This window comes from Hemitrygon akajei, chromosome 4, assembly GCF_048418815.1.
Source record: "Hemitrygon akajei chromosome 4, sHemAka1.3, whole genome shotgun sequence".
In the NCBI taxonomy this organism is placed as follows: domain Eukaryota; kingdom Metazoa; phylum Chordata; class Chondrichthyes; order Myliobatiformes; family Dasyatidae; genus Hemitrygon; species Hemitrygon akajei.
In genome coordinates, this window is record NC_133127.1 from 46557533 (window position 1) to 46580267 (window position 22735).

Sequence of the window (22735 nt, forward strand, 5' to 3'; positions counted from 1 at the left end):
CTTAGCTTCATCCCACCCCCTCCGGTCTACTCCTATCATTTCGTATTTCCCCCTTCCCCCTCTACTTTCAAATCTCTTACTATCTTTCCTTTCGGTTAGTCCTGACGAAGGGTCTTGGCCCGAAACGTCGACATCACTTCTCCCTATAGATGCTGCCTAGCCTGCTGTGTTCTACCAGCATTTTGTGTGTGTTGTTGAAGGAATGTAAAGATGTGTTTGGTGGTAGGGTCCCATCGAAGATGGTGGAGGTTGTGGAGAAAGACGTTTTGGATATAGAGGCTCATGGGGTGATAAGTGGGGAAAAGAGGAACTCTATCCTGTTAAGGGGGTGAGAAGACAAAGGACGCCAGATGTCTAGGAAACGAAGGAGATGCAGGTGAGGACAACATTAATGCCAGAAGAGGGAAACCCCATTCTTTAAAAAAGGACACCTCTGATGTCCTGGTAAAGAAAGCCTCATTCTGGGAACAGGTGCGGCAGAGACAAAGGAACTGAGAAAAGGGAATAAAAAATTTTTAACAGGAGGCAGGGTGGGAAAAGGTATTGTCAAGACAGTGGGAATCGGTGGGTTTATAAGACATCGGCAGACAGTTTGTCTCTCATGATGGAGACAAAGAGATGAAGAAAGGGGAGAGAGGTGTCAGAAATGAGCCAAGTGAATTTAAGGGCAAGGGGAAAGCTGGAGATAAAGTTGATGAAATTGACAAGGTCTGCATGGGTGAATGACGCAGCACCAATGCAATCATCAATGTAGCGCAGAAAGGGTTGGGGAGCATTACAAGGGAAGGCTTGGAACATGAACATAGCGAATGAAAAGGCAGGTATAGCTGAAGCACATGCAGGTGCCCATGGCTACACCCTGAATTTGGAGAAGGTGGGAGAAACTTGAGGGTGAGGACCAGTTCCACCACATGGAGGAGGGCAGTGTTGGAGGGGAACTGGTCAGATTTTGCTTCAAGGAATCATTGTAATACTCTGGTCATAAAGATAATATGTTGTGGTTGAAATGTTTTTGGGAATTCAGAAAATTGAGAGATTTATTTATTTAGAAATACAGCTCGGATTAGGCCCTTCTGGCCTCTTGAGCCGTACTGCCCAACAACCCTTGATTTAACCCTAGCCTAATCAGAGGACAATTTACAATGACCAATTAACCCTCTAACCGGTACGTCTTTGGACTGTGGGACATAACCTGGAGACAAATTCACGCATTCCATGGGGAGATGTACAATCTTCATACAGAATACGTTGGACTTGAACTTCAAACCCTGAGCCGGAATAGCGTGGTGCTCACCTCTACGCTACCGTGGCTCCCTATCTGAGGATTAGCCAGGAAACTGGATTTGGGGCTGAGAATGAGTCATGATCTTGATCCGTGGCTGACAGAATAGGCTGAGGATCATATAGCCTATTCCTGCTCCTTTTCATGCTGCTGTTATATTTGTTAGTTTCTAGACCCTCATGATTCATGTTGACAAGTGTTTTCACTTATAGATAAGCACGTGCACTGCGAATCTAAAACAATCCAAAATATTAAGGTTAACATCTTGTTTTGGAAGCAGTGATCAGTTTTGTTTGGATCTTGTGTCAAGAGATCCAGAGATGGCCATTGACTTTCAAAATAGGCATTGATACCCAAGAGTACAGGGGAGCAAGGATCTGTGAGCAGTCTGACATGGACTGAGAGTGGAAAAGGAAATACCTGCCAGCAAATCTTCTATCCATGCTAGTATCTTTCCTGTAATACAATGGACACTTAACTTGTTAAGCAGCCTCATACGCTGCTTCTTGTCAAAGGCCTGCTGAAAATCCAAGTAAACAACATCCATTGACTCTCCTTTGTCTATCCTGCCTGTTAGTTCCTCAAAGAATTCCAACAGATTTTTAATGCGTCTATCTAAGCAGCAAATCACGTGGCAGCAGCTCAATGCATAAAAGTATGCAAACATTTAGTTGTTGTTCAGACCAAACATTAGAATGGGGAAGAAATATGACCTAAGTGACTTTGACTGTGGAATGATACTTGGTGCCAGACATAGTGGTTTGTGTATCTCAGAAACTGCTGATGTCCTGGCGTTTTCACACACAACAGTCTCTAGAGTTTATAGAGAATGGCGTGAAAAAAAAATCCAGTGAGTTGCAGTTCCATGGGCGAAAATTCCTTGTAAATGAGTGAGGTCAGGGGAAAATGGCCAGACTGGTTTAGGCTGACAGGAAAACAATGGTAATTCAAATAACCCATTACAACACTGGTGTGCAGAAGAGCATCTCTGAACACACAAAACACTGAATGTTGAAGCAGATGGGCTGGAGGAGCAGAAGACCACACTGAGTTCCCCTCCTGTCAGCTAAGAACAAGAAACTGAGGCTACAGTGGATCTATTTCTTTTAGAGCAATGACCCCCCCCCCCCACCTCAACACTACAGATTGATCTGTTGTATGCACATGCACTGTTGTCTCACCAAATCTGCACAATTAAAGGTTGGAAAAACATCGCCTAGTCTGATGAAACTTGATTTCTGCTGGAACATGCAGATGGCAGGGCAGAATTTAGCATAAACAACATGAATCCATCCTGTTGTGTCTGTGCAGAACTACACAGATATTAAATAAAAGCACACACACGGCAGAAAGCTGCAACTGGTGGGAGGGAGGGAGGGAGGGAGGGAGAGGGAGGGAGGGAGGGAGGGAGGGAGGGAGGGAGGGAGGGAGGGAGGGAGGGAGGGAGGGAGAGAGAGAGAGAGAGAGAGAGAGAGAGAGAGAGAGAGAGAGAGAGAGAGAGAGAGAGAGAGAGAGAGAGAGAGAGAGAGATGCACATGCATAGATAACAGCGCATGTGCAGACGACAGTAGTGCTGGGGGGGTGCATCATTGCTCTCAAAGAAATAGATCCATACATTATATATCCTGTCTTGTGTCAACACTTCAAGCTGGTGGTGGTGTAATGGTGTGGGGAATGTTTTCTTGTACACATTAGGATCTTAAATACCTATTGAGCATCATTTAAATGAAACAGCCTAGCTGAGTATTGTTGCTGCCCATCTGCATCCCTTAAAGACCAGTCTATACATTTTCTAATGGTTACTTCTAGCAGGATAATATGCCATGTCAGAAAGCACATGTCATCTCAAGTTGGTTCATAACGATGAGTTCAGTGTACTTTAATGGACTCCACTGTCACCAGATTTCAATCTAATCGAGCACCTTTGGGATGTAGCGGAACAGCAGATTCACATTGTGACTGTGCAGCCAACAAATCCGCAGCAACTATGCACAATGACAAGATGCTCACATGTCAACATATACCAGAATCTCCAAGGAATGTTTCCAGCACCTTGCTGAATCCATGCCATGGAGAAGTCAGGCTGTTCTGGGAGCAAAGGGGGAGGGTTCCTACCCAGTACCTAATAAAGTGGCCACTGAATACACATTTTGGACATGTGGGAGGAAGGGTAGAAAAATAGAGAAGTAATCACTAAAGGAAACAAAATCATGAGACTACAAAAGCAAAATACTGGGGAAACAGAGGTAGTTTCATGAAAACAGATGAACGATCACTCTGTAAAATATCGTTTCTTCTCTCACTGGCTGATCTGCTGAGTATTTTCACTATATTTTTTCTAATTTAAAAAAAAGTAATGATCTCTCAGTTATATTATTACCACCATTATAAGGTATTGTAAAATGTCAAGATGTCAACCAACTAATCATAAGTATCAATAATTATGTTGCAGTTATTATTAACAAAGCAAGTAGCAAACCGTGGTTATACTGAAGCAGCCATGCGTTTCAGCCATAACAGTCACGATGTCGTCCACACAATCTGCAAAACAAACCACAAATAAGTACAATGTGGGAAGACAAGATCAGCATTAACACCGAGGATCAGAAAAAGCAACATACCTAGATTTAAGATAAATTTTAGCCTTTCAGAAATATCCACGTTCTGGAGTAGTTTATGGCCCTGAATAAAACAATAAGCAGTAATGTTTTTAGCCCGACATATGATTTTTATTTACATAACATTTGTTAAATACAATTTGTCTGCAAATGATATTAAAGAGGTTCTGCCTTTTGCTTAGTATGAACTCCTGGTGTAATCTACTAATTTAGTCTTCACACTGCACCACATATGCTTCAGTTTCAATAGCTGTAGGCAGTGCAGTGAACTTTCAAAGAAGAATGCAGGAGGTTTTGATAGAAAATGGGCATATCAGCATATCGGTTGATCAAATGCAGATGTAGCTTAATGCAAATAAATCTATGCCGCAAAATCTTATGCCACTGCACACTCCCAGACATTTTTTCAATTCCTCCCTTTCCTTTTTCAGTCCTTCCCTTTCTTCCATGGACCACTGTCCTCTCCTATTATATTCTTTCTTCCTTGGCTCCTTAGCTCTTCTACCTTTCACCTTCCAGCTTCATACTTCATCCACTCTCCTCCTCCTCCTCCTCCTCATCCCCCTTCTCCCTCACCCATAAGCTTGTACTCCCTCCTCTCCCCTCATCTTTTTATTCTGGCTTCTGCCCCCTTCCTTTCCAGTCCTGATGAAGGGTCTCAGCCTGAAATATCAACCGTTTATTCCACTACATAGATGCTGCCTGATTTGTTCCTCCTGCATCTTGAGTGTGTTGATCAAGTAGAATAATTTTTTTATTATTATATAGGAACTGCGTATGCAAGCTTCCAAATAGTATTGCCTATACCACCTTTGAGATAGAGAGAGCAAGTAAGTTAAAGGAGATACTCATGGTGATTCTGCACCTGGGAGATTATAATTTAGATAAGTCTGTACAGTTTGCGAAAAAAATAATACAAACCACATAGTGAGTTTTCAAAGAATGCAGAAGGTTTTGATAGAAACAGATATCTTTGCATGGTGGGCAGATCAATAGCAGATACCGTATAATGGAAAGAATCTATATTACAAAATAAATGGGGATTGGATTATCTAGGCTCCCAACAGTTAACGTTAGTGACTGACTTCAATTCACCTGAACGAAAGGTCTTTCCTGCCATAGGAGTTCAATTAGTGATTAATAAATTTGGGAAATGAAGCTGGTAACAGCAGGTGGGATGAGGGATGGAGTCAGAGACATGACTATGAAATCAGTGGTTTCAGATTTACACAATGTTTAACAAAGAATCTCTAGTTTGTCTAAGATAATGCAATAAGATGGAGTCAGATCAATGATAAAACGTTAAAAGGTTAATGACATTGGTTTGAAAACAGAAAAACAATAAAAATAAGCGTTCAGCTGAGCAGGCTGTACATGTTTAATACTACTGAAGCAAAGACTTTTAAGGTTAGAGGGAAAGAGATTTCTGGGAAACACGTACAAGCTGGAGGAACTCAACAGGTCGGGCAGCATCCATGGAAACGAGCAGTCAACGTTTTGGGCCAAGACCCTTCGTCAGGACTGAAGAGGGAGGGGGCAGGGGCCCTATAAAGAAGGTGGGGGGGGGAGGGTGGGAAGGAGAAGGCTGGTAGGTGCCAGGTGAAAAACCAATCAGAGGAAAGATTAAGGGGTGGGGAAGGGGAAGCAGGGAGGGGATAGGCAGGAGAGGCGAAGAAGGAATGTAAGGGGAAAGCACTATGGGTAGTAGAAGAAGCCCCTTGGCATGAATTCTCCAATTTCCAGTAATTCTCTCCCCCTCCTTCTGCCATCCTAGTTTCACTCCGCCTCCTCCTCCAGCTGCCTATCACCTCTCTCATGATTCCGCTTTCTTTTTGCTAGTGGGGGGAGGGGGAGGGGGTTTCTTGCTTGCTGCCGTGTACACATGAGAGGGAGGGGAGTTCAGGGGGACTTTGGGGTTCTAACATTTAACTGTCATCCATTCTTTGGGGCATTCCTCTGTTTTTGTGGATGGTTGTGAAGAAAAAGCATTTCAGGATGTATATTGTGTACATTTCTCTGACATTAAATTGTACCTTTGAAACCTTTGAATTTAGAAGTCAGAGATGCATAGGGACTTGGGGGGCCCTCGTGCAGAATTCCCAACTTTCACGTTGAGTCGGTGGTAAGGAAAGCAAAAGCCAATGTTAGCATTCATTCTGAGAGAACTAGAGGGCATCACGGTAGCATAGCGATTAGTTCGACACTATTACAGATCGGGGAATCAAGAGTTTGCTGCCTTCCAGCACCTTCTTTAAGGAGTTTGCACATTCTCCACATGACCACAAGGGTTTCCTTCCGCAGTCCAAAATAGTATAGGTGAAGTTGGTTAATTAGTCATTGGAAATCGTCCTATGATTAGGCTAGAGTTAACTAGGTGAATTGCTGTGTGGAACGGCTTGTTGAGCCAGATGTTTGTTTGGTAGGCAAGGATGTAATGCTGAGGCTTTGGAAGGCATTGATCAGACCGCACTTGTGGTATTTTGAGCAGCTTTGTGTCCCTTATCTAACAAAGAATGTGCTGGCATTGGAGAGGGTACAGAGGTTCATGAGAGTGAATCTGGGCATGACATGGTTAATATATGAGAAACATTTGATGGCTCTGGGCCTGTACTCACCACAGTATAGCAAAATGAGGGGAGATCTCATTGAAACCTATTGAGTAGTGAAAGCCTAGACAGAATAGATGTGGAGAGGATATTTCTTTTAGTAAGGGAGTCCAGGATCAGAGGGTAGAGCCTCAGAATAGAAGGACGTCCCTGTAGAACAGAGATGAGGAAAAACTTCTTTAGCCAGAGGGTGGTGAACCTGAGGAAGTCGATGCCACAGACAGCTGCTGAGACAAGTCATTGAGTATATTTACAGCGAACATTGATAGGTTATTGATTAGTAAGAGTGCCAGAGGTTACGGGGAGAAGGCAGGAGAATGGGATTGGAAGGGGTAATAAATCAGCCATGATGGAATGGTGGAGCGAACTCGATAGGCCGAATTGTCTAATTCTGGTCCTATGTCTTACAGTCTTTGAATGGCCTGCTGAAGGAAGTTCAAGTCTCTCAAGGGTTCAGGTAAATGGGGATTACTATTGTCTGTAAGCTTACTGCTGGATTTGAGGTGGTCAATTATAAACACTTTTACTTGAAGGCCCAGCTCATGCAATACTCTAGAAGTGATGAGCTTCACTATTAATGCTGACTTTTTCAAAAGTTATTAAGTCTTCCCACGCCCCCCCCCCCCCCAACCCCAGGTACTCAGTGATCTAAATTTTCAAGGTTGTCATCATGGATATTTACAATTACCATGGATCTGGGAGTTGATGGTGCAGTGTGGCATGGCTGGGACAACTTGGTTGAAGACTTTTATGTTCCATACATTTAACACAAAGCCCATTATCTTGCACAGATCAGTGAATAAGTTAATGGTGCTTTGAAGTCCATAAACTCATCAGAAGGTCCTATGATTTTTAGTTTTGCTCACATATCTTATTGCACATATAGTTTTGAAAATATATACTATAGCAATACCAAAACAAATGCAGAAAAACAAAAGAGCAAATCTAGCATCTACAAACCTCAGAGCGAACTGTCTTTGGCTGGTTTACCACATGCGGTTTGAATATATCCACCGTTTCATGACTGTTTTCATCACTATTAGTCTCTAATATTTACCACATGACTGCTAGGTTGCCTTAGTTACATTCTTTCAAGAATCAAGGCTTCTGTTTCATATTTTTACTGTTTGTGTCTGCAATTTAGTATTCAGAATTCTTTTTGAATGCAATTGTCCAAGTCAATTCTTTCACTATCATTATATAAGGTGGTTTATGAGGGGAGGAAATCAGAAGTAAAAGTCATGAACGAGGAAAAAAGACTATGGTGACTCCAAAATGTTTAATAAATTAGATGTGAATTTTCTCTCCTGAACAAATAACGAGATAAACGGCTACTCTGAAATCATGAGCTGAGAGAACTACGTCTTCGTCATGGGAACAATATCTTTCTGGATGTATTCCGCGCACCACAGTCCCCTTGGAGACATTGGATTGCATAGCGGTAGAGAGTATTTAAAAGAAGTGAGCAGGGGTAGTTGGGACATCCTGTGTCCTGTCTTGTCCATACTGCACCAACCGCCGCCGCTGGGCTATAAACGTGCAGTCCCTCATGCATGCGGTTCCCAAGGAGACATTGGATTGCATGTAATCAGGCTCTTGGCAAGGGCCAATAAAAAGTTAGGTTTAAGCGGTGCAGCCATTGTGTGAATGGGCCAGTATTAGAGTGGGAAGTTCACGTTATGGCTCACAGAGGAGAGGTGGAGGCTGTAGGTCGATTTTTTTTTTCATTTAATTTTTCTTGCTTTCTTACTGCACATTTTGAACAGTGGGGACACGAGGCAGGATAATGGAACGCTCCTCTTGTGGGATGTGCGAAGGCAGGGAGAACTCCAATGTCCATAACGACTTCACGTGCAAGAATGCAACCAGCTACAGCATCTTTCAGATCATTTTAAGGAATTAGAGATAAAGCTGAATGAACTCTAGATCATCTGGGAAGCTGAAGGGTTGATTGACAGGCCATTCAGAGAGGTAGAGGGCACAGGTAACTGGGTGACTGTAGAATGGGAAAAGGAGCTAGGCAGACAGTGCATTGTACCCCTGTGGTTTCTCATTGTCCACTACACACCCAATCTTGGTGTCATCCGCAAATTTGCTGATCCAGTTAACTACATTAACATCCAGATCATTGATATAGATGACAAGTAACAACAGACCCAGCACCGATCCCTGCATTACTCCACTAGTCACAGGCTTCCAGTCAAAAAATGTAACCATCTACTATCACTATCTGGCTTCTACCACAAAGCCAATGTCTAAACTAATTTACACTGAGCAACTGAACCTTTTTGACCAACCTCTCATGCAGGATCTTGTCAAACGCCTTGCTAAAGTCCATGTAGACAACATCCATTGCCTTGTCTTCATCAACTTTCCTGGTAACTTCCTCGAAAAACTCTCTAAGATTCATTAGACAAAGCCTACCATGCACAAAGTCATGTTAAATATCCTTAATCAGTCCCTGTCTATTCAAATACTTATATATCCATTCCCTTAGAACAGCTTCCAGTAACTTACTCATTGGTGATCTCAGGCCCACCGGCCCATAATTTCCTGGTTAATTTTTAGAGCCTTTCTTAAACAATGGAACACTAGCTATACTTCATTATATTCTTTTTTATTTTATTGAATGAAATTAATAGCTCTAGGAATTATATCACATTCCTAGATCAACTGTGCCCATTCTACAATAGCTCTTGAAATGCCAGTCTTGGTCTCCCAAGATGCTAGGGAACAGTGTATCCATCTAGGTCCTGGGAGCTTCTGTTAGTATGTCCAGGTAGTATATCCATTCTCTTAATTCTCATTTTTGGATCCCAGATATATGTTTAATAATGAAATCCATGGTTTAATATCAGATCTGCTGCTTCACTGGGGGGGGGGGGGGGTGTGGAAGCCCAGAAGTTACATAGTAATGAATCAGTTGCTTGAATAAGATGAGAGATGTGCTGCACTGACACCTGTATATTCTGCATGCTGAAGATCACCTCTATCAAATGCATTCCCCAGCACAAATTCAAAATTTAGCTTTACCTTCATCAGGATGTAGAAGGAAAGATTAGTTTGGACATAATATTCCAACTACTGAGCCACAGTCAATTCCAGGGCCTGTAATTTTAATACTTTAATCTGCCAAAGGATTGGTTAGGCTCAAATAGCCATGTTTATTGTACAGTTTGTATCACTAAAAGGTATGTTAATCACACCATACGGTCAGTGAGCTTACAAAGAGAGTTCTGCCACATACCACACAAAGTTCAAGGAGTATCACACCAAGAGACCACACATCCACTTTGGGACCTGAGCGTGATGAACTCTCACTCCTTGTGTGGTCGCAGGGCTTCGACAGTCCTTGAGCAATAACTTCAGGTGCCAAGTAGGAAGGATATCTGAAAAAAACCCATTAAAATCCATATAGTTAATGTGTAAGTTAGTTGATTTGTAAGGCAAGACTTATTGTCCAAAGACACTCAAAGCGTTCCTTTAGTTCACCGTCGAGCAGTTGCTAAACTTTATAAATTGCTATCTAAAATTATATTGATTCAAGATCAAGAATCAAGATTGTTTAATGTAATTTCCAGTACACAAGTGTAAAGGAGAATGTAATAATTGTTCTCCAGATTTTGTACTGCAGCACAAAAAAAACACAATAAGATAGAGAACACAATAATAAAAAACAAAATAGATATAAATACATAAGATAGCTTATATGTGTAGATTGATTGTATGTCCATAAATGACGCAAAGCACAGAAGTGTGACTCTGACAATAAATGATAAAATAGTGGTGGTGGGGGGGTGAGGAGGGGTGGGTTAGTGAACAGCCTTACTGCTTGGGGAAAGTAGTTTTTGAATCTGGTGGTCCCGGGTGTGCATGCTATATGGACACCGCACCAGGATATGCGTGTATTTGCCCAAATCCAAGTTTAACTACTTTACTTTATTGCCACCAAACAATTGATAATAGAGCGTACAATCATCACAGTGATATTTATTTCTGCGCTTCAAGCTCCCTGAAGTACAAATCGAAGTAAATATAATAAAAATTTAAATTATAAATCATTATTAGAAAATAGAAAAGGGAAAGTAAGGTAGTGCAAGTCAGGTCCATATATTTGGAAGGTACTTAAACTATTAATGAGAGACTGCAATTTCTGTGATTCAAACATACTTCTTTGAATCAGGTTCTATTCAGTCTATCCCAAGTGCTTGTTTAGTAACAACTTTTTAAACCAGACATGTAAAAATAAACTGAACACTGATCGGATATGTAGGCACAAGTATGGGCACTCAGTTCAACCTTGCATGATTTACAACCCTGAGGTTCAGACATTGTTACACAAACATGGCTGTGTGTTCATTGTTGGTTTTTGTTCCAAATGTGCTGATGAAATTCTTTTCATGTTTTTCTCATTTTACTTTACAAAAAAGACTACAGACAACACAAAGCGAATGAAGGGCTTTAAACATAGCCAATATCATAAAGTCGAAAAACTAATTGGGATGTAGCAATGTTTTATAAACAGCCATAAGTTTAAAATCCAGAATATGAATTCAAACAACAGAATTTTGGTTATTATTCACCAGGGCAACACGAAATACCTACACGCTACCAGGAACTCAATTTAAAAAGTATCTTATTTAAAAGAGGGCACCCCTCAGTGAATCAACTCCTCAGTCCTGCACAATAATTCCAGCCTGGTATAGGCAATCAGATCTCTGATGTGAGATTTAACTTTATAACCTGTCAAGAATCCATTTGAGAAAAGATCTGCTAATAGCTGCTGGTGGGCTGAAAAAGTCCTGTACATTCATTCTTTCCCAAAGGGCAAAGAAGTAGTATCTGTTCCTGTCATTAACCACCATGGGTGGGTTCTAACCCTTAGAATTTCTCGTTGTGTTCTTACCCAATAGGGAAGTCAACATCAGTGTTGTATCCAGTCATGTGATATAGACCAAACTTGCCAAGCTTTATGTGACCCTGTAAGCATAAAAAAACACATATTAAAACCAAGTTCTCTGTACGATATGCCACATAAACAAGATCATTTATTCCATATACAGTGCACCATCTGGATAAAAAAAAAGCCCCTCAGGTTCCCGTTAAATTTCTCCCCTCTTACCTTAAATCTATGCTTCTTTCTTGGTTTCCCAATCCTGGGCAAAAAACTTTGCAAATTTACAAGATCTATGCCCCTCATGATTTTATACAGCTTTATAAGATCACCCCTCATTCTCCGACCTATGCTCCAATGACTGTAGTACCAGCCAGCTCAAACTCTCTCTACAATACATTTGAGTCCCGGCAATATGCTCTTAGCTCTCTTCTGCATTCTTTCCAGCTTAATGGATTTTTTTCTATAGCCAGGTAACCAGCACTTAATACAATATTCCAAATGCAGCACTACGAACATATCATACAATTCTCCTAATTTCATTAAGAAAATTTGCAGCAATTTCTTTACTTCATTCTTTAACCAGAATGCTTACTGAGTAAATTGCCATTCTTTCACGGTGTGTAGCATGTCATTTGCCTTGCCCCCACCTCCATTTTATTAACCATATAACCATAACAGCACGGAAACAGGCTATCTCGGCCCTTCTAGTCCGTGCCGAACGCTTACTCCCACCTAGTCCCACCGACCTGCACTCAGCCCATAACCCTCCATTCCTTTCCTGTCCATTCACCTATCCAATTTTACTTTAAATGAGAATATTGAACCTGCCTCTACCACTTCTACTGGAAGCTCGTTCCACACAGATACCACTCTCTGAAAAAAGAATTTCCCCCTCCTGTTACCCCTAAACTTTTGCCCTCTAACTCTCAACTCATATCCACTTATTTGAATCTCCCCTACTCTCAATGGAAAAAGCCTATCCACGTCAACTTTATCTATCCCCCTCATAATTTTAATTACCTCTATCAAGTCCCCCCTCAACCTTATTGCTTGGACAGTGTTGATTTTAAACAGTTCATGTAGTTTCCTTACATCAAAGTAACGCCCACATTAAAATCATACTTTAAGTGTTCTATCAGCTTATACTTAACAAGGCTTATACTACAAATCACTGAAAATGGAAGAGCACTGAATGCAATGGAAATGAATGAGAGATACAAGCGCAAGTTAAAGCTGATACTCACATTGAAAAATTATTACAAAACACAAATTCCTTTCCATGATCATGTGATGACACAGCATAATTGATCATAAGGGAATGCTGAACTTGGCTAATTTTTGGGGCTGAAAGCATATTCTGAAACTTGCTGCCTAGTAGATTCTGCATACAGCAAAACCCACATATAGCGACCCCAAAATTAGCTATCTTGAAACCTGCTTCCCTGATGATAAAGCTCCTAAAAACTGCTCTGCTGTCACTGATACACTCAAAATTTGCTCCTGTCTCAGGACACTTCAAAATCTAGGGTAACCCCCATACCTGGTCCTTAGGTTAGGTCACTCTAGAATGTGATTACACTTTTTTGAACTACTCTAAAATGTAGTATAACCGAGCTTTCATAATCTTAACATCCAAATATCATTAAAGTCACAAGTTGGTTGGTCTTCTGTGGCCCTAACAGATTGGTATTAATGATAGAGCTTAATTATTGCACCGGATAAGTGTGCAGCCATACTCCACTAATTCATCACCCTCGGGCTTTTGGCCGTGCCCGACCACCAAGTTCAAAAATTCAAGCACACTGGGTACTAACACCAGCCACACACCTACTCACATCCCTGATTCCAACCCCAGCTCCAGCTGCACATCTGGATTATAGTTTCGACCCTAGTAGTATCCTACATCCACCTACACTATGACTCATATTCTGAGATCAGATTATATTTATTTCTCACAATTACACTGAAACATAGTGAAATGCAACATTTGTGTCATTGACCAACAGAGTCTGAGGACGTGCTGGAGTTAGCCGGCAAGTGTCACCACGCTTCTAACGTCAGGTAGCACGCCCTCAATTTACTAACTCTTTAGACTGCAGGAGGAAACCAGAGCAACTAGAGGCAAACCACAAGAACATAGGGGGATTATACAAACTCCATACAGACATCAACTGAAATTGAACCCCAATTTCTTCTTTTTCTATAGATGTGCAGTGGAAAGTATATTGACTGGGTGTATCACAGGCTAGAATGGAAACACCATAGCCCTTGAAGATAAAGATGTACAAGTAGTAATGGATAAGGCCCAGTCCATCACGGGTAAAGCCCACTCACCACTGAGCACAACTACACAGAGCGTTGTCGCACAAAAGCAGCAACCATCATCAGGGGACCCCCCCCCCCCCCCCCACCATTCAGGTGATGCTTTCTTCTCACTGCTCTCATCAGGAAGAAGGTACAGGAGCCTCAGGGAACACCCCACCAAGTTCGAGAACAGTTATTACCCTTCAATTATCAGGGTCTTGAACCAGAGGGGATAATTTCACTCAACTTCACTTGCCCTATCACTGAACTATTCCCAAAACTTATGGACTCACTTTCAAGGACACTTCATCTCATGTTCTCAATATTTATTGCTTATTTATTTCTTTTTTATAGTTTTGGATTTGCACAGTTTGTTGTCTTTTGCACATTGCTTGCACACCCTGTTGGGTGCAGTCTTCCATTGATTCTATTATGGTTATTGGATTTATTGAGTTTGTCCACAAGTAAATGAATTTCAGGGTTGTATATGGAGGCACTTATGTACTTAGATAATAAACTTTACTTTGAACTTCGCGCACTGTGAAGTGTTACACTAACCACTATTCTACCGTGCCAGCCACTGGAATAAGGAGTGGTACATGCCATACTATTAAGACTTCCGACAAAAATGATTCCAGACTATCTGAGTTTTATTTTGATACAAATTTATAAAGCATAAAATTCTCCGTACAAGGAAGACATTATCATTGATTTACCTCACTGTCCAGAAGAATGTTGTGCGGTGCAAGAGCTCGATGGACCATTCCATGTCTGTTCATATATTCCAGTCCTTCCAACACTTCAAAAGCTATTTGCAAAACCCTTCCAGGACTGAAAAAAACATTTAGCAAAGTTAAATGAAAAATAACTTCATTTACATGAATTGTCTTTTCCTCTCCAAACTTTAGATAGATTTACAAATTTGCCATTAATTAAAAGAATGATTTATATTTTAATTGCTTCTGCAAGTTGGCCCTTTTGCCTCAGGATGCTATTTACATCCAGTGATTTTTATTTGGGAAATTGGAGCACTTACTTTCTTCAGTTCAGGCAAAAGCACACTTTGAAAGATTTCAAATAGCTATTTTGTTCCTTATCATGGTCATACCATTGAACTCTAAACTAAACATTAAAGATAGAACTCCAGCAAATCTTCAGTATACTGTATGTGTCAACGAATAATGAAAAAAGACTGATTTCCTTCAAGATACATTCATTATTGTACTGAAATAGGTGCCATGTTTACCCTCAATTATTATAAAGGACAAATCATTACTTGTGAAAGAACGAAAAAGAGAAAAAAGTAAAGTCAATGTTTAAGGCTGGGACCCTTCATCAGGATCGGACTTTATCAGTCCTGATGAAGGGTCTTAACCCGAAATGTCAACTGCTTGCTCTTTTCCATAGATGCTGCCTGGCCTGTTGAGTTCTTCCAGCACTTTGTGTGTATTACTTATGAAAGAAGCTGATTGGACTCATGTAGCAGTACCGTTTCCTATTCCTGGTGAATCCAGAACAAAGTAGCTTAAATCTAATACAGTCGACAATACATCAACTCATAAATTATAAAGTAGTTTGTTTGCCCATAGGCAGTGGTTAAATCAGATGGCATTGACATATTTAATTAGAAACTAAATGCATTTATAAAGAATAGGATGTCGAGAGTGAGCGACGGTCATTTGAAAAGTTGAGTTTGATCTGGTTGATCCATTGGCTGAATGGCTGGCTCTTGAACTGTAGATTGTGTAGAACTTGTTAAACCAAGTGACACAGTGAAATCTTTTCACGTCAGTACTGGAATTAACCAATTGGATGGAGGCTATTGTAAATTATGTGTATCTACCATGCAAAGATTATGTATGCCTTACAGTGACATATTTATATTGTGGTGCCGTAAATATGTTTTGAAATACATCAAGGATCCCCACTGTGCCCTTTTCTCACCAGAAGTACCACATCTTGAGGTTCAGGAACAGCTACTTTCCTCCACAACCCTAACCCTAACTCAGCAACAGAAGACCATGATCACCTCTTGCACTACCATGGATTTCTCTCTAATTGTATATCTTGTCTGCACGTAGTCTTAATTTCCCCTTCTTCCTCATTGCCTTGCATATTTATGCACAATTTATTTTCTATGCATTGGTTGTGATGTTGTTGCAAGCCGGGTTTTCATTGCACCTGTACCTCACCATACTTGTGCACATGACAATAAACTCATATTGACTGGTAACACAAGATGACTCCCATTATTCCCTGTTCTTTCCTGTCACCCCTGCATTTTAGTTTGAATCTACATCCAACTGATGCCAAATCTAACTTGACCGTTACATTCTACTCATTCTTATTTTGATAAATACACAGAACCTTTACAAAAATCTGAGTGAATTTTACTGTTAGTATGTTCCAGATAAGCACAATCCTGGAACTGGCAGAACCACATTGCGACATTGCAAGTGCTCTTTTGCGGCTTGGAGCTTCTGTATCCTGGCATTAGTTGGACTTGGATGCTCAGTCTTACACACCAGCCAATGAACTGGAGAAGTACTCCATCCTCCATTTATGACATCCCTTGTATTTATAAAAAATAAACATAACCTACATAACAATGTTTGCTGCAGGAAATCCAATCCAAATGGGGAAAATGCAAAACAGATTTCTCCTCAGCAGCAATCATACTTCTCTCTTCTAATGATCCCATGAAAAATAAACTATGGTTGACATAAAATGAAAAGATTCACTTAAAATGAATTAGTGGGTCAGGATAATAAGCAGCACTGTATTTGTACTTAACAAGCCAAACACTGAGCCATCAGAATTCCATAATTACCAATTACACAAGCTATTACAAAATCTATTAGTTTTAGTATAAGTAACTGAAAAATGAACAAATTTCAAATTTGACAGGGCATTATAGATGTCAGGACCTTTTACTCTTAAAGCAAACTTTCTGCAATTTTTTTCAACAATCACAATTGTATTTATATATCTTTGAAACAATACAACATGCTAAGGTAATCAAAAATGGATAAAATTTAATATATTGGCACCGACGACTTACAGCAATGTTAAAACAGAGCAACACACACAAAATGCTGCAGGAACTCAGCAAGTCAGGCAGCACCTATAGAAATGAATAAACAGTCAAAGCTTTGGGCTGAAATCTTTCTTTAGGACTGGAAAGGAAGGGGGAAGACACCAGAATAAAACGATAGGAGGGCTGGGTAAGGTTGTCTAGCTACAAGATTATAGGTGAAGCCAGGTGGGTGGGAAAGGTAAAGAGCTGGAGAAGAAGGAATCTGATAGGAGAGCAGATTGAACCATGGGAGAAAGGGAAAAAAGAGAGGCACCAGGGGGAGGTGAGGAGAAGAAGTAAGAGGCCAGAGTGGGAAACAGAACAAGAGGGAAGGGTAATTTTAACTCTAAGGAGATATCGATGTTTATGCCATCAGGTTGGAGGCTATCCAGACAGAATATAAGGTGTTGCTCCTCCACCCTGAGAATGGCCTCATCTTGGCAAAAGAGGCAGCCCTGGACCAATATGATAGGAATTAAAATGGCTGGCCACTGTGAAATTCTGCTCTTGGCAGATGGTGCGAAGGTGCTTGACAAAGCGGCCCCCCAATTTACATGGGGTTTCACCAATGTACAGGAGACTGCATCAGGAGCACCAGATATAGTTGACAATCCCAACAGATCCTCTGGTGAAGAACTGTTTGGATGTAGTGGATGTAAGGGAAGAGGTAAATGGGCAGGTGTAGCATTTCAGTCACTTTCAGGGGTACGTATCAGGAGGGAGAGTAGCAGCAAGAGGCAAATGGAGCAATCCCTGCGGAAAGTGGGGGAGGTAAAGACATCCTTGTTTGTAGGATCCTGTTGAAGATAGCAGAGAATGATGTGTTAAATACAGAAGGTCGTGAATGTTAAAACAGTAAATTATAAGAATTGTTTTACAGGTGGAATGTGGGTTAGAGACTTTTAAAGGTTGAGGAATAGAATTCAAGAGATTGGATTCACATGAAGTTATCCCCGTCAATGGTTTGAAATTTGAAAAAGGGTGGAGTGTTTTTATATTGAGAAATTTCTTAACCAGTAAGCAATGTAGCTCAAAACCAAAGTGATAAATGAATGGGAGCTGGTGTGAGATTGTCCCAGTTTTAGAGTTTACATTGGATGCCAAATAGGAAGCTTGCCAGGAATATGTTGGTATATCAGATCTGAGAGTAACAAAAGCACAGGTGAGGATTTTGAAATGGTCTGAGACTTGGGTAGAATTCATCTTTATTGTGGAGGTGGAAGCAAATAATTATGAAAATGGCACGCCTATGTGACGGAAAGCTCAGCCTGGGATCAAAATAAATAACATGCAATCGATTTCAGTTAGCAGGGAGAAAAATGGTTTGTTACCATTGGATTTTCCAAAATTAAATTTTCCACTTATCCACTCTTGAACTGGCAATTTGAGATAAGAGGAGGATCGGGATAGGCAGTGTTGAGACAGACCAGAGTGCATTCAGTATGTGATTTTTGGATGATGACTCCAAGGGCCAGTATTTACGTGAAACATGGGATTTGGTGAAGGGACACAGGGATTGGTGTTATCTTTAACACCACTGGGATTATCTTGGCCACAATACTTGGCATGACATTTGCAATTTTAATCAGAGCTCTATAAATATCATGGTAAGGACAGTTCTAAAAGAAATTAACATGAATTTGGGAAGAAAAAGGGCATGAAAATACCCAAGGAGAAAGAAAATATCGTAAGTAAAAATAGCTTAACAGGAAAATAGAGGGACAAGATTAACTTGGAAGGGAAAGTGGCAACAGACAAGTTAAAGGCAAGTGGGATTGTCACTGGAGAAACAGCTTGTAAACACAAGCTAACATGAGAGCAGTTCAGGAAACTGGGTGCTCTGCAGCTTCATAGGCATAGGGGCAAGGAAGCTCGAGGTGGATCTGATGCACAGATAGGAGAATTGCCTCCTCAAAACTCCAGCAATCCAGTTCAACCATGATCATTCACACTCTCCTGGTGACCATACAGGCTTCCACTGGATTCTCTAGTTCCCTCTCACATCCCAAAGACATGCTCCTTGGTAGGGTAAATGGATGCTGTAAATCACTCCTAATGTGTAAATGAGTTAATGGGAATGTGCAGAGAAGAGGTTACAGGGAAAACTAGTTGGGGAAAGAGATTGCTCTGTGAGCCTGTGCATATCCAATGGGTTAAAGCGACTTCTTTAATATTATAAAATATAATATTTTATGTATATTATATAAACATAAATATAAAAGTATGAGCGAGCCTCTACAGAATGCATCAGGAAAAACTGAACAGAAACCTTGTAAACTGTGTGTAAAGCATTGCAGACTCTCAAAAGTACAATATTTATGCAAGGAACATATATATCCTAAACATATATCTGCTAAATGGTGCCTAATTTTGAGATTCGGTTCATCACCACTGATTACAGTTTGTTTAATGTTGGCTTAGTTTTATGTTGCCAATTCAAGACATGCAGTTACATACTACTATCAATAGATGGAGTGTGAGTACACGATTAAGAATATAGTACCTAGAAGTAAACTTTTTTAAATATTCCTAAAGTAAAAGGTTGGCAGTACTCAAACCAATCCAGTTCTTGTTCCTCTGGAAGGCAGATGAGCTCAGTCTGTTAAAGTATGAAAGTTGAACTAAAAGGCAGAGTGCAAGGTTAATGGTAGCAGTATGAAGGAACAGAAGAACCAAGGGGTTCATGTCCAAAGATGCCTCATAGTTGCCATGGAAGCTGATGGGATGGTTAAGAAGGCATTATGGTGTGTTGGCCTTCATTAGTTGGAGGCATTGAGTTCAAGACCATGAGGTAATTTTGCAGCTCTATAAAACTCTGGTTAGAGCACACTTGCTCACTTCCAGTCCCTTCATCATAAGAATGATGTGGAAAATTTAGAGAGGCTGCAGAGGAGATTTACCAGGATGCTGCCAGGATTACAGAGCATGTCTTATGAGGATAGGTTGAGCAACCTAGGGCTACTTTCTTTAAAACAAAGGTGGATGAGAGGTGAATTGTTAGAAGTGTACAAAGAAGATAAGAGAGAGTGGACTGCCAGGGGCATTTTCCCAATGAGCCATTGGCTAATATGAAGAAGCATAATTTAGGGTGATGGGAGGAAAGTATATATAGGGGAATGTCAGAGTTAGTTTTTTTTTTAGAGTGGTAGACGTGTGGAACGTGCTGCAGGGTGTTGGTAGAGACAGATACATTATTGACATTTAGAGACTCTCAGGCACATGGATGAAAGAAAAATGATTAGTTATAGTCCAGGGAAGGGTTAGATTGATTGTAGAGTAGATTAAGAGGTCAGCACAACATCATGGTCCAAAGGGCCTGTACTGTGCTGTACTGTTCTATGTTCTGAATTCCACACTGTATTTTCTGCTATCTGCCACCATTGGACAGGAGATCCAGAAACCTGAACTTCCATGCCACTAGCTTCAGGAAAAGCAACTTCACTTTAACTGTTCGGTTCTTGTATTGACCCACAAAACTCTAATCCAACCTCAGCAACGGAACATACAAACCATCTCTTACACACTACTGCTGTTGACTCTGATCTTGCTTATTTTGCACTAATGTTTTTATTCTTCTTCACTTATATAATTCAAAGGTTCATTTATTATCATCGAAGTATACCACTCTGAAATTCTTTTTCTCCAGGTCGCCATGAAACCAAGAAAGAAAGGCAGCACAATCGTCAACCCCCAGATCCCCTCCCCGCACAAAAAAAATTAACAAAACTGGAACAGGCACATCAACCCCCAAATCCATCCTCCCACACAAAAAAAAAGAATAAAAATGGAACAGGCATATCAACCTCCAGATCCCCGTCCCCGCACAAAACATTGAACAAGAACAGAACAGGCACATCAACCCCCAAATTCCCCTCCCCGCACAAAGATGAGAAAAATTAGGCAAAAAACACAGAATATAAAAAACTGAAAGACTGAAACTTTAGTTCAAGTCTATTATCCAAAACACAGAAAACCTATTCATGTTCAATTTACCTATGACTTAAGTTCATTCCGTTGTCTAAATCTACGTGTCTGTCATTAATTTTTCCATTATACCAGAACCTCACTGTTTTTGGTCACACGATAATAAACTCAACTTGAAATTAGCTGGACTCCTCAGAGAAATGCCAGTAAGTTTGGGAGTTCCATGTATGAATTTGTCATCAGTTGTTCCCCAGGTGACTTCAGTTTTTATCTCAGTGTGAAGCTGCAGTTGTTGAACAGAACACATAAATCTCAAACTCAAAGAATGAACAATGGTTTCCAGGGAATAAGGCTTGTAGTTTCTAATTCTACAAGTTTTAGTTGGCTAAGGCTAGAAATGGGGCTTGTTCAGCTGTCTGAATTTTCTTCCAGCACTTTTGAGGGCCAAGTTTGCTCTCCTCATCACTCATTCCAGAATTATAGAAACACGCAGAGATTAGGAGCAATAGTGAGCGAGTCTTTCACTCAGCCCTTCAAACCTGCTGTTATTCAATGTGATCATCGCTAATCATTCAAATTGTACGCAAACACGAGGAAATCTGCAGATGCTGGCAATTCAAGCAACACACAAAAAATGCTGGTGGAACACAGCAGGCCAGGCAGCATCTATAAGGAGAAGCACTGTTGACGTTTCGGGCTGAGACCCTTCGTCAGGGCTAACTGAAAGGAAAGATAGTAAGAGATTTGAAAGTAGTGGGGGGAAGGGAAAAATGCAAAATGATGGGAGAAGACCAGAGTGGGTGGGGTGAAGCTGAGATCCAGAAAGGTGATTGGCAAAAGGGATACAGAGCTGGAGAAGGGAGAGGATCATGGGATGGGAGGCCTAGGGAGAAAGAAAGGGGGAGGGGAGCACCAGAGGGAGATGGAGAACAGGCAGAGTGATGGGCAGAGAGAGAAAAAAAAGGGAGGGGGAAAAAAAACTTAACATATCAGGGATGGGGTAAGAAGGGGAGGAGGGGCATTAACGGAAGTTAGAGAAGTCAATGTTCAGGCCACCAGGTTGGAGGCTACCCAGCCGGTATATAAGGTGTTGTTCCTCCAACCTGAGTGTGGCTTCATCTTGACAGTAGAGGAGGCCATGGATAGACATATCAGAATGGGAATGGGATGTGGAATTAAAATGTGTGGCCACTGGGAGATCCTGCTTTCTCTGACGGACAGAGCGTAGGTGTTCAGTGACACGGTCTCCCAGTCTGCGTCAGGTCTCACCAATATATAAAAGGCCACACCGGGAGCACCGGACGCAGTATACCACACATTCAAATTGAACACCTTGTTGCAACTTTCTTTCCATACCCATATTTCTTTAGCTGTCAGTACTATCCTTCCTTCTTGAAAATATTTCATCGTTTGGCTACAACTACCTTCTGTGATAGAGGAATCCATAGATTCACCACTCTCTTGGTGAAGTAATGTCTCTCCACCTCAAGCTCCTAAACCTACACCATGTCCTTAGATCGTTACACAGTGCAGTTCTGGACTTTGCCACTTCTGGGAATGTCCTTCTTGCATCTAATCTGTTATGCCTCACTGGAATTTTATAACTTTCAAAGAGGACCCTTGCATTCCTCCATCTTCTGGCACATAAACCGAATCTTTTCAATCTCATTTCATCTGGCAGTTTCACAATACTGGGAGTCAATATGGTGAACCTCACTACCCTCCCTCCACAGCAAGAGCATCCTTGCAAGACTATAACTCCTTAAGGTATGGTCTCATCAAAGCACTGATAAAATAATAATGCCATGCTACTATTTTAAAAAATAGGAAATCATCCACAGTATCATTCACTTATCACTTATAACACAAACTTTCTCATTGTTACCACACTATTTTATGAAAATTTGTTATACTAACATTAATTTACATATAATAACAGAGATTACATTGGTTGCAAAGCACTTTGGATGTAATGAAATTATTTTGAAAACTGTTACACGGAGACTTCCTTTTACCTCCAACAATTGG

General features: G+C 40.8%; 1 protein-coding gene across 1 annotated transcript in view; it reads right to left on the bottom strand.

Annotated features, from left to right (window-relative positions):
- tbck (TBC1 domain containing kinase) overlaps nucleotides 1-22735 on the bottom strand; it is a 220308-nt gene that overhangs the window by 160960 nt on the left and 36613 nt on the right. The window contains exons 4-8 of the mRNA XM_073042483.1: nucleotides 14424-14538; nucleotides 11413-11486; nucleotides 9754-9895; nucleotides 3904-3964; nucleotides 3762-3823 (exon numbers count right to left, since the gene is read on the bottom strand). Of these exons, the coding sequence (XP_072898584.1) occupies nucleotides 3762-3823; nucleotides 3904-3964; nucleotides 9754-9895; nucleotides 11413-11486; nucleotides 14424-14538 (454 nt within the window). The remainder of the gene's footprint in view (nucleotides 1-3761; nucleotides 3824-3903; nucleotides 3965-9753; nucleotides 9896-11412; nucleotides 11487-14423; nucleotides 14539-22735) is intronic.